The sequence below is a fragment of the Phocoena phocoena genome, chromosome 4 (assembly GCF_963924675.1).
Source record: "Phocoena phocoena chromosome 4, mPhoPho1.1, whole genome shotgun sequence".
Taxonomy (NCBI): domain Eukaryota; kingdom Metazoa; phylum Chordata; class Mammalia; order Artiodactyla; family Phocoenidae; genus Phocoena; species Phocoena phocoena.
Genome location: NC_089222.1, coordinates 17,065,749 through 17,081,328, shown reverse-complemented (window position 1 = coordinate 17,081,328; position 15,580 = coordinate 17,065,749). Strand labels below are relative to the sequence as shown.

Below are 15,580 nucleotides of genomic sequence, written 5' to 3'. Positions count from 1 at the left end.
AGGTAGCTGCATATTATTCTTACGTGCTAATTTAACTAGTTCTCTGTGATGGGCACTTTGGTCTTTGGTTGTTTTGAGTTGTTTTGTTGTTATAATTGAACAGTATTCTTGTTATGTTATATATAGGTGAGCTTTTATGAGTAGACTCTTAGCAGTGGGATTGATGATGGTAAAAGGTATTAAAAATTTTGTTAGATGTTGTTTCCCCCACCTACCCAAGATACTGTGGATGAGCCTGTTTCCTCACACTCTTGCCCAAACTGACAGGTAGCTGACTTTTTTGTCTCTTCCAATCTGATGAGGAAAATGGCATCTCCTCGTTTAATTTGCATTTCTTTACTGAGGAATGAAGCAGAAAGTCGTTTTTTTAATTTTCCTGGTCATTTGTGTTGTTTTTTTAGTAAACTATATGTTAATATCCTTTGCCTCTTTTTCAGATTTTTTTCTTATCATATGAGTTCTTTAAAGAAGGGGGGAAAAGACGAAATCAGCCCTTTATATGCCTTATGTGTTACAGATATTTTTCCAGTGTTATTACTTTGTCTGCTTTGTTTCTGGAACCTTACTTAGTTTCTGATTTTTTTTTTTTTTTTTTTTAGTTTCTGATTTTTATGTAGTCAAACTTATCCTTAATGGCATCTGTAAATGTTGACCTTGTCAATGAGACTATCTACTACAATAGAATTTTTAGATTTGCCTGTAACTTTTGATGAAATTTACCATACAGTTTGAGATAGTTACTTACTAATACCAGAAAATATTGATGTCATATGTATAATATTATCATACTATATATGACAGTGTCTTTTTCTTTATGTAGATCAAGCTTCTGAAATTCAGGTGACAATGATGCTCACTGAAAGTTGTAAGCTACGAGGTCTTCATCACAGGTGAGAAGAGAAACCACCCAGCATTGTGTTAAGCATGGTAGCATTGTATGCTACATTTTTAAGAATGTTGTAATGTGCTGTTAATAGAAAGCATTTCTGGAATAGCTTAATTTGTTTTTTTCCTGAATATAAAAGTGAAATGCATGCTCATTGCACAAAATTTTAAAACACAGTAAAATATAAAGAAGAGTATGTAAGCCCACATCTGGATAATTATAGCTGAGCTTTCAGGAAAGAGTTTATATTTATGTGCATCTTTCCCTTTAAAAAGTAGGATAATGATATACATATGCTAAGAAATATTTGTTATGAAATGTTGAACATGTAGAGTACCAAAGAAAAGAATAATAAACACCAGTAAGCCCACCTCCTGAATACATTGGTGGTTAACATTTGCCATTTTTGCTATGCATTGTTTATGTATCTATCATCTATTTAGGTAGATATAGATAGATATTTGCAAGTGTGGAAATATTTTAAACTAAATTGGATATCTTAGCACTTTCAATGCATTTCCAGCATGCATTTTCCAAAAAGTTGAGGACATTTTTCTATATAATCACAATACCATTATCTTTAACAAGGTTAACACACTTCTTGATATATGGCAAAACAATGTATCTAACTTTTCATGTAAGTAACTATAAATTCACATCCACATTTAAAAAGACTGCATAGTAGTTCATTGAATGGATGCACCACATTTTATTTAACCAGTCTCTTATCATTAGTTTGCAGTATGATTTTTAAAAATTACTTACAGTTCTGTATATGAAGAACTTTTTTAAAAAGCCTTATATCAGTCCTTTTCACAGAGCTATAATAAGAGATTCTATCTTCTGAGCCAAAAAGGGCGTAATTATAGTATCACAATGTGCAGTATTAATATTTGGGCAAGGTTTTTGTTGTTGTTGTTTTAAAGCACTATACAGAGTCAGCTTAATTTGTGTGCCTACTGAAAATTTGATCACATATGTTTAAAAAATGGAATGGTGACCATCATTGTTGGAAGATATTTATGGACTTCTGGAAAAAAAAGATAGAAAGTGATGTGTGCAAAAGACATTATGCATTGTAATTTCTGTGTACTTTGAGCAGTTACTTGAGTTCTGCCAAAAAATAAGATGACTATGCAGAGTTTTATTTTTGAATTTTATTTATACTTTGGTTCATAGTCAAAAGAATTTGAGAACCTAAAAAGAAGGCAGCTATAGTAAGATCAATAAAATGGTAATGAAAATGAAATTGAGTTTTTTGGCATTGTGATGGTGGAAAAGAAGACAAATAAGCCAACATTAAGGAGACAATTATTTTTACTGTGATTGAACATAAAACAACTCTTAGCTTCTGGGCAAGCAAGGCTGAAGGAAACAAAGTTTGATACATCTCAGTATTAGAATGGAAGGAAATGTACATGTTTCTTAGGGAGAAAACTTTTTCTGGTTTCACATTCTGGGACAGATGTCATTAGCTTTATCATATACTTGGGACATTGATTAAAATAATGAACAGATGTACTTTTTAGTTTCATTGAAAATAAAAAAGCCAGAGACCTCTGAAAAAAATTGACCACACAGTAATGAGGGACTAAAGATGTCCTTTTGAAGGGTTAAAGTCATGTGATTTAAGAATGTTACCTTCCATTGACCTGATTCACTGATTCATTCCAAGAATAGAAGTCATTTGCAGAGGAATGGATAGATAACTGACCCTTTAGACTATATTTTCTAAAAAAAAAAACCACACACATTTGTTTCCTCTGAGTAACAAAGCAAGAACTGGGTAATGATCAGTTGGGAATGTCCTTTTTGACAGTGTTCGGAGTACTTGATTTATTATGCTGACCCTAGCGGGAAGAACCAGAGTGTTTAATACTAGTATGTAATGTTAACCTAGTACTTAGGTACTTAGCTAGTATTCTTACCTTGATGAAAGGTCTGTACCACATCAGCACAGAAGTGGGTGGCAGGGATATAGACAAAGCCAGGATTTTCTCAAGAAGCAGTTTTATATCCACAGTAGCCCAAAGGTGCTTTGGCTGAAAAATGTTCAGAGCAAGCATTTGCAGCATTTTCTCAGGCAGCTTTAAGCTATAGGATTTTCCAGCATCCAACTAGGATGAATTAGTAGCCCCAGGATACACTTAGGTGGTGGAATGGGATGACTTATACTGAATTAGGGTTGTTACTGTACGTTCAGTGATTAGGGAATGTCTTCTAAAGGCAAGTTATGGTTTGATCCTGGTTAATTGTTCTTCCTCATCATAAAGTGATACCAGGACTCCTGGTTTTTAATGAGCAAAACACATTGTCAATATGTAGAAAGTATATGGTTCTTTCTACTCACTGTAGCAATTTATTTCATTTTTAAGGGGACTAGGGCCTATGACACATTTCTTTTGACCCCTGATGTCTAGACTGTTCATGGCTCTGTGTATGCATACGTTCTCATTCATTAAGTGCCCATTTTGCACTTGTAACACTGCTAGGCATGAGGGTTAAAAATGAAATAATGGGCTTACCTGGTGGCGCAGTGGTTGGGAGTCCGCCTGCTGATGCAGGGGACACGGATTTGTGCCCCGGTCCGGAAAGATCCCACATGCCGCGGAGCGGCTGGTCCTGTGACCCATGGCTGTTGAGCCTGAGCGTCTGGAGCCTGTGCTCCGCAACGGGAGAGGCCACAACAGTGAGAGGCGCGCGTACCTCAAAAAAAATTAAAAAAGAAATAATGATCTTCAGTGATCATATTATAGAATTTATCAAGCAAACTCAATACACTCAGCAAGAAATGACATCTAGTTTCTGATTTTACCTTTTTTAAAAAACTAGTTTTGGTATGTAATTCATCATGTTTACTTCATGTTTTAACATTCCATGATTAAGAGTTTTAAAGTGTTGAAATATTTTAAAGCATCTTGAAATTCTTTCTTTTCATTCCTTTTTCCACTGGAATTTTTGAGAATAATTTTTATTATAAGTTAAAATAGCTGTATAAATAAAAGATAGCTGTTGATCTTTTTAAATTCCATCAGACATGCTTTATAAAAAGTACTCAAGCTATTTCTGCTTGTAGTTTGACTCTCCACTGGCCCAAGGGTGCCTGATGATGGGCACTTTGCTGAATGCCTCATGGCTCTCACTCTGCAGGCACGCTTGGCAAGACTGAGAACTGGACCAGTTCTTGCCTCAAGTCCCTGCAAAACCTGCCTTTCCTCTATAGCACCTGCTTCTGCCTCATCCACTCTTCTTATGGATCCCATATCTTCCTCTTTATCTTCCTTTCCTTTATAAACTGGGCAGAATGAAGAGCAGCCATTTATTCCTTGAAACATTTTCATGCAGCTTGTTACTTCTCCCGGAGGGCTTTTAATCCTCTGGTGATAGAATACGTGATTTGATCTCATCCAGCAAACTTCCTGTGTTTGGGTCAGATTCCTTTAACTTTGCTCAGTGAATTTTAGTCATGAGGAAAGGTGCAGAGAAATAATTTTGGGAGGGTTAAAGAGATTGGGCAGCTCTTCATATTACTCCTGAAATCATGGTAGGTTCAGTTAAACCTGAGTGCACACCTGCTGTAGTCATTTTTTCCCACTTTTATTGAGAAATAATTGATATACCTCACTGTATAAGTTTAAAACATACAGCATGATGGTTTGATTTACATATATTGTGAAATGATTACCATAGTAGGTTCAGCTAACGTCCATGTTCTCATATAGATACAATAAAAGGGAAAGAAAGAAGAAAGAAAATTTTCTCCTTGTGATGAGAGCTCTTAGGATTTATTTACTCTCCTACCCACTGTCCTGTATATCACACAGCAGTGTTAGCTATAGTCGTCAGGTTGTACAGTACATCCCTAGTACTTATTTATAATTGGAATTTTGTACCTTTGACTGCCTTCCTCCAGTTCCCCCTCCCTCCATCCTCCTGCTGTAATCATTTTAGTATGTGTGGGTCTTGGTGTGAAAAGAGGCTCTGTCTTGCTCCCCTGGGAGGGAATGTCCAGTGATCCAGTGGAAAACACAAGGTTTTTATAATCAGATGAAGATTTGAATTTTTTCCACTATGTGCTGGCTGTTTGTCCTTGGCAAATTACCTCACCCCTTACCACCTTCATGGATTCCCTCGCCTGTAAAGTGGGACTAATCATCACTGCCACTCTTGGGCTGTAAGGCAAGCAGAAGCCTTATAGAGAAGTTGCCGCATACAGGTTTACTGATCTCTGAGTCCTCATTTTCCCAGCTCCTCAGGGTCAGTGCTTTCCCTGTTAGTAACTCCTGCACAGCAGGAGGGGGGCCCCACAGCTTTCACTTCTGCACTGTTAGGCCAGAATCGTGTGACTGTGATTTTAAAAGAGATACATACTCAATTGAGACAATTTAGGAAATACAGAAAAGCAAGGTAGAAATGATCTAAAGTCTCGCAACTCAAAAACAACAACTCTTGGCATACTTCTGTGCAGAGTTGTATTTGCCCCCTTCCTTGTAATTATCCTGCAAGCATATGTGAATTTTGTATCTTGCTTTCCAATAAGTAAGTTTTTACTCATATTCTTGTAACATCCCTTTGTGACTATTTAATTGTTATATACTATCCTATTATTTGGCTGTACTTCCTTACTTTTGGACAGTCTTGTTGTTTGCAGCTTTTACTATTAATACTGCATTAACTATCCTTGTTCATATAGCTTTCATATGTTTAATAATATTTCCTTATTAATATCCTTAGAGGCAGAATTTTCCAAGTTAAGGAGGAGGAATGTTTTTCAGCTTGTTTTTTGGTGTTACTTACCAAATATTTATTAAATGCTTATTTCTGTGGCACAGAATACAAAGCATTGGGTGTAAAAAAGGAGTTCACTTTAGTTTTTGCCATCTAGGAATTTTCAGCTTAGTGGGGGAAATGAGGTAATTATGTAAAAAGTTACATAGCCTTGGGAAAAATTAACAGTTATTTCCAGGTACCGATGGAAGAGGTGTCATTAGGCAATAGGATGAAAGTATGTGTGCCATGGAGATTTTAAAAGTCACAAGATTTTTTTTTTACTGCATGCTTGGCCTTATTTGTATATCACAGCAACATTGTATGGCTGGTGGGATCCCCATGTTAGAGGTATGGAAACTAAGGCCAAGAGAGATGGTCACACAGACCGTAAATGGTAAATTTAGGATTTAGAAATCCCATGTGACCTGCTAAGAACTTCTTGGCTTTTTGTGACAGTTTCATGCTCTTGATTATCATATTCTTTTCTGCAGACTTGCGTTGGGGCCCTTTTTTTTTCTTTTTTAAGTGTGATATTGAACCAAATGGGCTGTTATCATATGCTCATGATCAACTCATTATTTAGGTCCCTTTGATTACCCTTTAGAGTAGAGATTTAGTGTGGCTAGAGTGTGTCTTAAGAGAATCTAGTCCACAGGAAACAATTTCCGAGTTTATAATTTTTCCCTATCAAGAAAGTGGGTATGTGGAAAACATTAAAGTCCAGTCTAAAAGAGCATTTATAATTTTACGTTTTTAATGGTTATATGTTTTTAAGTAAGTTTGAGATTTTCTTGTTTTGTTTTAGGTTATCTTTATTTTATTACTTTTTGTTAAAAATAACCCCCTGATGTTTCAGATTTCACTTGTGTTTCTCCTGATTTTTTATTATTTTATAGAAATCTTCTTCCTATTACCCATGTCTGTATAGAAGAAGGAGAAAAGCCTATGGTGATATTGCCTTACATGAATTGGGGGAATCTTAAATTGTTTTTACGGCAGTGCAAATTAGTAGAGGCCAATAATCCACAGGTGAGAAATATTTGCCCACATAGCAATTATTTACCAGTAGCTTCTAATATCTTTGAAGGTAGATGTTAACATTCCTATATATAAACTGTTTAGAAGTCTGTAAAAAGAAACTCAAGGTTGAACCAGAAGATATTGCTAACCTGTTGATTTAGAGAGAGATGGTTTGTGATTCCTGTCTTGAGGCTTACACTCTGCTGATGCTGAAGGTTTTCCGTGTATAACCATTGTGTATTATTCATAATCACCTCAAACCCTCTGTGACACCATCTCAGTCATTTTCCTCATAACTCTTTGAAGGTACTTGTACTAGTTCTCCCTTCTAGGAATGGAAATAGACCTTACAGAGCCATTTGGTCCATGTTGTACAAAAAAAAAAAAAAGCTGGTGGTAGCTGGAGGTGTAGATTGTCGGTGATAATTTGGTAGCCAGGGTTTCCAGCAAGTGGTTGGCAGCCATAGCCCACCAGCATCACCTGGAGAAGAATTTCATTCCTCAACCTACAGTCCTGGCACATTAGCTCTAGAGGAGCACATCAGAGAGAGCTATAAACTAGCATTAGTTTGAAAATGGTCCCCGGGGGATAACCTCCTAATAAAAGCTTAATATTGTAAAAGAAAAGAACAAGTTATTGAATAATAAACATTTGAAATATTACCCTTAGAATTCAGCATTCATTGAACAGATGTTTATTTAGCTGCTACTGTATATGCTGGATGTTGGGGAGATACACCTAACAGATGAGAGTGAAGTAAATGGTAAATTACGGTACAGAATGATAAGGACTGTAGTAGGTATAAGTATAGGAAGCTATGGGAACATGTTCTTGGTCAAGAAGTAGCTTTTTAAAACTTAGTGTGTAGGTGTATTTTGGGATGGAGTAAGATTGTGGAATAAAATAACTACCATCAAAGTTTTTGTGCTAACTGCAGACATTGTCATTTTCTGTTACCACAGGCAATTTCTCAACAAGACCTGGTCCACATGGCTATTCAGATTGCCTGTGGAATGAGCTATCTGGCCAGAAGGGAAGTCATCCACAAAGACCTGGCTGCTAGGAACTGTGTGTAGGTGCCATGAGCTTGTCACTGTCATTTGATATTTAGTGTTCCCTGAATTTGGGTTCTCTCCAGGAGTCACAGTGGGAACTGTGTTGTATTTATGAGTGATTGTGGTCCATATTTTTTCAGTATTCCATTGTATTTGATGTTCATATCTACTTTTCAGCATTGATGACACACTTCAAGTTAAGATCACAGACAATGCCCTCTCCAGAGACTTGTTCCCTATGGACTATCATTGTCTAGGAGACAACGAAAACAGGCCGGTTCGGTGGATGGCTCTTGAAAGTCTGGTTAATAATGAATTCTCCAGTGCTAGTGATGTGGTAAGTACTGGGACCCCCAGATATCAGCGGAATGGAGGAGGCTCCAAATGCTTTTAAAACGTTTTTCAATTTTTTTAATCTGATAACTGTTCCCCGAAGTTTTTTATTCAGAAAGCAAGTATAGTTAGTTTTCTGTCAGCTAGTTTGTGACCCAAACCATGGCCCATCACTGTGTGTAATCTCATTTCATCCTCATGATAACCTGTGAAGGGGCTATTAACACTATGAGATAGGTAGACACTATCCCAGTTTTAAAGGTGATGATATTGAAGTTAGGTTTTTGTTTTTGTTTTTTTTGCAGTACACGGGCCTCTCACTGTTGTGGCCTCTCCCGTTGCGGAGCACAGGCTCCAGATGCGCAGGCTCAGTGGCCATGGGTCACGGGCCCAGCCGCTCTGCAGCATGTGGGATCTTCCCGGACCGGGGCACGAACCCGTGTCCCGTGCATAGGCAGGCGGACTCTCAACCACTGCGCCGCCAGGGAAGCCCTGAAGTTAGGTTTTTTCAAGTCTCAGAATGACCAGGTGGCTGTCAGATAGTAGAGATTTATTGTTTTCTTTTTTTCAAACGACCTCTTCCAAGTTTTATGGCCTGTGTAACTTACAGTTCCCCAGATGTCACTCTCTTCCTTTTTGTCAGTTTCTGGGTGGTTCTGTCTATTCAAGCAGATCATATAGTGGGATCCTTTCAACTTAGTGATGTATAGTTTCAGAAGCCACAGTTACTTGCGTGTATTTTGTAGGCATTTTAATTGTTTTTAATTTCTGCCACTGTTTAGTTTGATTTAGAAAATTAATTTATTTCCCTATCTCTTGCTTAATGCACTTTATTATTATAGCTGAATATTTAGAGATTAGGTAAAACTTCTGCTTATAAGGTCCCCCTGTATCACTCAATATCTGTTAGTGTTACATGTAAAATTTTATAGAGTAATTTGCTTCAAAGTTTCAGCTATAAAAATTGGGCTTACCATATCATTATATCTTGTGTCTCAGTGATATATTTTATTTATAATATAGGGTTTCCTTTTTACTAAGTTTGTGTGGGTTAAGGACTACTCTTTTAATACACAATTTCCCTCAGTATATTAGTGTCCTGTGGCTGCTGTAACAGATTGCAGCAACCTTGGTGGTAAAACAGCAGAGGCTTATTCTCTCACAGTTGAATTCTGGAAGCCGCGTGTTTGAAATCAGGGTGTAGGCAGGGCCGTGCTCCCTCCAGAGACCTTAAGGGAGAAACCATCCTTGCCTCTCCCAGCTTCTGGTGGCTCTTGGCACTCCTTGGCTTGTGGCTGCATCTCTGCTCCATGTTCATACCACCTTATCCTCCATGTGTCTGTCTCTCGAAACTCCCTCTTCCTCTCTCTTACAGTGATACATATGATTGCATTTAGGATTTATCTCATAATCCAGGGTATGTTTCTACTCTCAAGGTCCTTAACTTAATCACATCTTTTGTCATATAAGGTAATATCTATAGGTTTCGGGGATTAGAATGTGGACATATGTTTGGGGCCACCATTCAATCCACTATACTCAGTAATTGAAATTACCTAAGATTTCCTTATTGAAAAACGAATCTTCCAATTTAAAATCCTTGAAATGATTTGTTAAGGGAGGAACCCTCTCTTGTTATTATAGTCTTTTTTTTTTTTTTTTTTTTTGCGGTACGCGGGCCTCTCACTGTTGTGGCCTCTCCCGTTGTGGAGCAACAGTCTCTGGACGTGCAGGCTCAGCGGCCATGGCCCACGGGTGCAGCCGCTCCGCGGCATGTGGGATCCTCCCGGACTGGGGCAGGAACCTGTGTCCCCTGCATCGGCAGGCGGACTCTCAACCACTGCGCCACCAGGGAAGCCCTATAGTCTTTTAATTTAATTTTTTCTTTCTTTTTCAGGAGCTAGGTTAGCTATTTGATATATTGTGCCTTTCTGCATACCACGTGTTTTGATGAAATGTGCTCACTTGATGTGAATGAGCAAGTTACATATATAGTTTTTAACCTTTTTTCCTGTAAATGAAGGTCTTTTGTTATGCATATCTTCAAAATACTTCGTTTTAACTTAATTTAAAATCAACTACTCTCTGAAAAGAAAAAAAAAAGCTTATCTGACACTTGTGAGATGGGCAGAATAGATATGAGTGATGATGCGAAGGATGTTTTCTGTTTCATGGAGCAGCTGCAAAAGTTAATAGTGGGTGGAAACTTTGTTGCCACAGTCTTTCCCAGCCAGAGTCATGGGGCCTTTTGGAGAATGGGTGGAGGTGGGAGGAATAAATCCTGATTCTTAGACACAGAGCCCTGAGGGTTCAGCTTGTATAGCAGTGGGAAACTAGGCCTAGTCTGTTCTTCCAGAGCTGTGATAATAAAATAAAACTTCTCTAACATTAATGTCAAGAAGTTAAAATTCCAAGTAAAGCAATACAAATACGCCAAGCAACTTACATAGTTCTCATAGTTATCTAAAGAGAACCTGGACTTCTTTTTGGGGGAAGGAGGGGTTGCTTTTTTTGTTTTTGATTTTTATTTTTCTCAAATGATGTTTAAAAAAAAGGAAAGCAGAGCTTGATTTAGGCTAGCAAACAGCTGCTGTATTGAATGACAGTAAGGACCAGTTATACTCAGGTGCTTGTTTTTCAGGTTGCCAAATCTTTATTCAGAAGTTCTGAATTGTAGGTGGGATTCTTTACCAGTTTCTACATTAAGCAAAGCTGTTTTCATGGGGAAAAAAATTGAGTTTAACTTTGGTTTTAGAACATAGTTCAAAAACATAATATCAGTTGAATTAGAGCTACATGGTTTTCAAATCCACCCCTTTAGTAGAAAAGCCTGCATCTGACATATTTGAATGCAGAAAAGTAAAAGAAACTTTCCTCACATCTTCTTTGAAAATATCATTCCATATTTGATTTAAAAGTTTAATTCACTCATCTCTTTGGGATGTTAATATTCTTTTTAATGGTTGATTTTAAAATTTTATGGTTTTATTACTCATGGAAATATAGCATAGTTGCCTTAACAGAAATGAGGTGGCAGTTGTGGTGAACCCAAAACTAGTCTAACGGGTAGGAAATAGAAGATGTTTCTTAGATGGCAGTCTATAATACAAAGATGTCATGTAAATTCAAGGAGATTGGGAACTGTTTGATTATTTTCTTAGAAAAAGGAATTGATAAGTAATATTTCAGAGGGGTATGCAAGATGGCCAGTAGTACTGTTAGCTTGCACAGTGGAAGCCCCCAAAATATGCATGCTTAATTTAATGTATTTGCTTATTTCTATGTAAGTATTCCATTGTATATTTAAGCAGTAATAGGAAATTTTTTTAGGAATTATTTTTTATAACACGTATGATCGCATATTTCACAGGAACTCCAGAGTGAAAATTAGATGATACACTTCAACTAATGAGACTATAGTTAATAATACTTTTCTAAGCAATGTGATCTGCATCTCTTCAGCTGGGTACACTGTGCTGTATTAGCTGGTAAATTCCATATAGAGGATATATGGCTTGGTTAAGCAAATATTTCAAAATCATACTTAGAATTAGTTATTCTTACAATTATGATATTTTACAAATTTTGCAACAGTTCACATATTTTGTGTAAGAACTTGCCTTAACAGGAGAATTACTTTAAAATCATCACGACTTTTAGCATGTCTTGGCATAAACTTACTTGAAATGTCTGTGTGACCCAAGTTCTTCTGAGCTGTACTTAGAATGTGATCGTGAGAATACCCACATTGATTTACGTTTAACATGGTCACCTCCTAAAATGTTCAGATTTTTCTTCTTTAGATTCTTATAAATTCATTTTCTTTAAAATGTATTTTTCCCCTAAATATCTTTTGCCTTGGATAATTGAGATTGAAAGGAATGGGAATACTGTTCTGTTTCCTATGACTGTGATGGGGCTATTTAGTGTAAAAATCCTGCCTTTCTGTTTTGTGGAATTGAGTATTTTTTGAATTCTTATGTTGAAGCACACATGTTAAATTGCTTTTTAACATTTGTATTGAATTGTGTATACATAATCGTTATGCTGTGCTTCCACTTTTCCTTTATGGATTAAATTGGGGTTGTAAAAAGCTACATTTAATATTGTACTTTCGGGCTGTAAACTTCATTCAGAGTCAAATGCAAAATAAGTAATGTAACCCCATTCCCCCCAGAATATCTACACATGTAAAATACATATTTTAGCTATTAATGTAGCATCTAACAAATGATATTACTGCCTTGGAGGGAAATTTTCTCTGCCCTTAAAAGACCCTTAACATTTTTGCATTCCTTTATAGTTAAAAATTCTCCCTGATTTATTTGGAAATACATTAATGTTTTCTGTCTTAAAAATAATACATTGCATTTCTGGGTTGTGTTTTAACAGTTTTTACTGGAAGGATTCAATATTTTACTATGTCAAGATTGTTATAATGTTAATATCAGCTTTTAACTGTTGAACTTAGGAAATATGCACAACCAGATTTGACTAGTTATAAATCTCTAATATTATTCTAAGATATGACATCATCATAGCCATTATTAAGAATTTCTGGATATTGTTTTTATTCTGCTTTCATCAGATATGGTACTGCCATAGATCTTTTTTGGTGACTTTCTTTTCCTTTATTTGAAAATAGATTTCTTGATTTATGTCTTCTTTGAATTATTTAGCTAGTTATAGTAGCTAACATAATTCTGTAAGAGGCTACCTTCTATTAAGAGACTGAATGCAATCAGGAATACACAATTAGGAGTTTTTTCTTGGTGGATTTCTTGCCTTTATGTTATTACATTGTATTTACAAAGCATTTTCTTGGGACAAAAACAAGTCAAGGAAATGACTTCCATGTTAGTCTTATCAGTGTGGTTTATGGCAATGAGGAGATCCTTTAAGGTATTCAAACAGTTTTTAGGGTGCATGGAATATGAAAGTGTGTTCCTTGACATTTCTTTTGTGAACATTAGAGATTATCTCCAGAAGAAGGAGAGAAATCTGTAGTTATGCAGATACTCTGTTTGCTGCAGAGTGCTTCTTCTTGCTCCTTTTTGCCCAGTGCCATGGAAAGTCACTGCCACAACCCTGAAAAGACTTGTGCAGGAGAAACTCACATTCATAATATGCCCATGAAGAGTGGTCTTCTGAACTACTGTGGTATCAGAGAGAGCTATAGTTTTCAGAGAATGCTTATTATTTTTAAAAGAATAGAAAACTTTCTATTTTATTCCATTTCTTCATTATTAATTTTAGAATAATACTTAGAGTCCCATTATTTAATTTGTTTCCACTATGGTTGCACATTTTACACATCAACAGTCTTAGACTTACTATTTAAATATTCATGTTAAGATGAATTGATTAAAAGACATTAGAAAAAAGCTGGAGAGGTGAAAAAATCATTCAGACGTTACTTTAGGAAATAAAGATTTAAAGTTTAATTTTATTAACATTAAGAAAATATTGTTTAGTTTTATGAAATAGTCCTAATATTTCCTGGGAATGCGGAATAAATGGATTTACTTTAGGAACAGTTAATATATTTTCAGAGTGAACAGTTCCTGTCTTGTGATCAAGTAGTTGCACTCAATTTATTTTCTGTATTTGGCTCTCCTTGAGAATAGATATTTTCCTTAAGAGATCTTGTGAACGTACCCTTCCTTTCCTTTCCTGCCTCGTCCTTATCATTCTATTTAATATCCCCTTCAAATAGCCCCAGTGTTCTGATAGAGCAATGTCTAAGCATCTGATACAGTGGAGGAAAGTACCATATATAGCAGATATGTGTGATGGCTTGGTAGGCGTCCAATATTAGATCCTAGGACAGATTTGGTCTCTTTTCGGTCACGTAGGACACTCTGTGCCTAAAGTTTGCGGATTTTTGAAGTTGAGTTAGCAGACATGTACTAAATTTGATACCTGATGCAGTCAAAATGCACTTTCTATATAGTCATTGTACACTTGGGTACATTTGTTTAGCTGGAATAGAAAAGTATTAGCCACAGTGATAAGTATAAAGGATTATTAAGATTTTTAGGTGATAGTTTACACTGAAGAATTGTTAAAAAGAACTCTTTAAAGGTCAGTTGTGTGAATTTATTAATTGCATCCTGGCCCCTGGCCCTTGCCTCCACTCAGTGTGCCAGAGACCTGGCCCACCACTGTGCATCCAGTAAAGCTTTTTTAAAGTAGCATAATTCTATAGATACATATTTCCACTGTGGTTATTGGAAAGGCCTGGAAAATATGTATCTGAAAAATTAAAATTCGTAGAATAGTATAGCTTCAAAAATTGGATATTCAGAAAGGGGTATATACTAATAGAGCCTGTACCTCGAGTACGGCATAGTGTTAGTTTTGGAAACTTGTGAAAATTGTTTAGTTAATGAAAGTCGATTAAACTCAAGCTTCCACTGCTTGGAATGTTACTCCATGATATTTTGATCTTCATAGTGAACTCTTAATTAAAGGAATTGGTAAAGAGAAATCCAAACTCCTTCGCCTTGGTTTTCAGAACTTCTGTTCCTTGTCTTCTTGTTTCAGTTTTATATTTTCTACTGTACGTTTCCTTATATTCTGCATTTAAGCCAATCCGAAATTCCTGCTGAGTCCAAACTCACCAGGTGCTTCTGTGCCATTTAATTTGATCATCTTTGGATCCCAGAGAATTGTATCTACTTAATGACACCCATAAAGAATTCTTTATCTACCTAATAATGGCACCTATCACACACTGCCTTATATTTTCTGGCACAAGTCATTTTTCCCAGAACAGGCAGTGGAGAACTCTGACTTAATTATTTTCCTTTAGAAGGTTTTCCATATTTACAGAATTAAAGTCGTGTGTGTGTTTGTGTGTGTGTGTGTGTGTGTGTGTGCATAGCAGTGTTAATCTTATCCTTAGAGAGCTGTGTACTTGACTGTGTAAAAGAATCTTGGAGGGCCTCACACTGTCCTCTTCTCCCCTCTGTTTCCATGTTGAATCCTCATTTTTCTCCTTGTCTCACTCTTACAGACTTCAATTCAGAGATCCCATGTGTTCTTTTGACTACAGTTGTTATTTATGAGTAAATGATTTATTAATTGACCTTTGTGGCCTAAGGTGTCCCTCTTAAGTATTAGATATATTGCATAGATACCTACTCTGCTTTTGTGCCCAGGGCCCATGTTTCTGAAAACGTAAGTGCAATCTTTGCACTGTAAAGATGCAACACAATTGAGGACAACAGGTAGACTGTCTGGTTTGAGGGGAAAACATGATTGATTTGCTATGGGGCATGTTAAGTTCAGGATACTGATGAGTGGAATGTAGGTCTGGAATTCTGGACAGACATAGAAGCAGGATATTAGAAATTGTACATCAGCTTCGTAAAAGTGTGTGATAGAATAAACAAGAGAGTTTGTTGATCTCAGAGGTGGCGCATATAAAGAGAGAAGAAAGCCAAGAGAAAATGTAGGGAATATTTACTTTAGTTAGTGAGAAAGGAAAGATGAACAATGAATAAAACAGAA

The 15,580-nt window shown here is 36.4% G+C and overlaps 1 protein-coding gene across 2 annotated transcripts in view; it reads left to right on the top strand.

Annotated features, from left to right (window-relative positions):
- RYK (receptor like tyrosine kinase) overlaps nucleotides 1–15,580 on the top strand; it is a 95,149-nt gene that overhangs the window by 65,297 nt on the left and 14,272 nt on the right. For both annotated transcript variants that reach the window (XM_065876344.1, XM_065876343.1), the window contains 4 exons: nucleotides 821–890; nucleotides 6,553–6,685; nucleotides 7,640–7,749; nucleotides 7,910–8,069. In XM_065876344.1, the coding sequence (XP_065732416.1) occupies nucleotides 821–890; nucleotides 6,553–6,685; nucleotides 7,640–7,749; nucleotides 7,910–8,069 (473 nt within the window). The remainder of the gene's footprint in view (nucleotides 1–820; nucleotides 891–6,552; nucleotides 6,686–7,639; nucleotides 7,750–7,909; nucleotides 8,070–15,580) is intronic.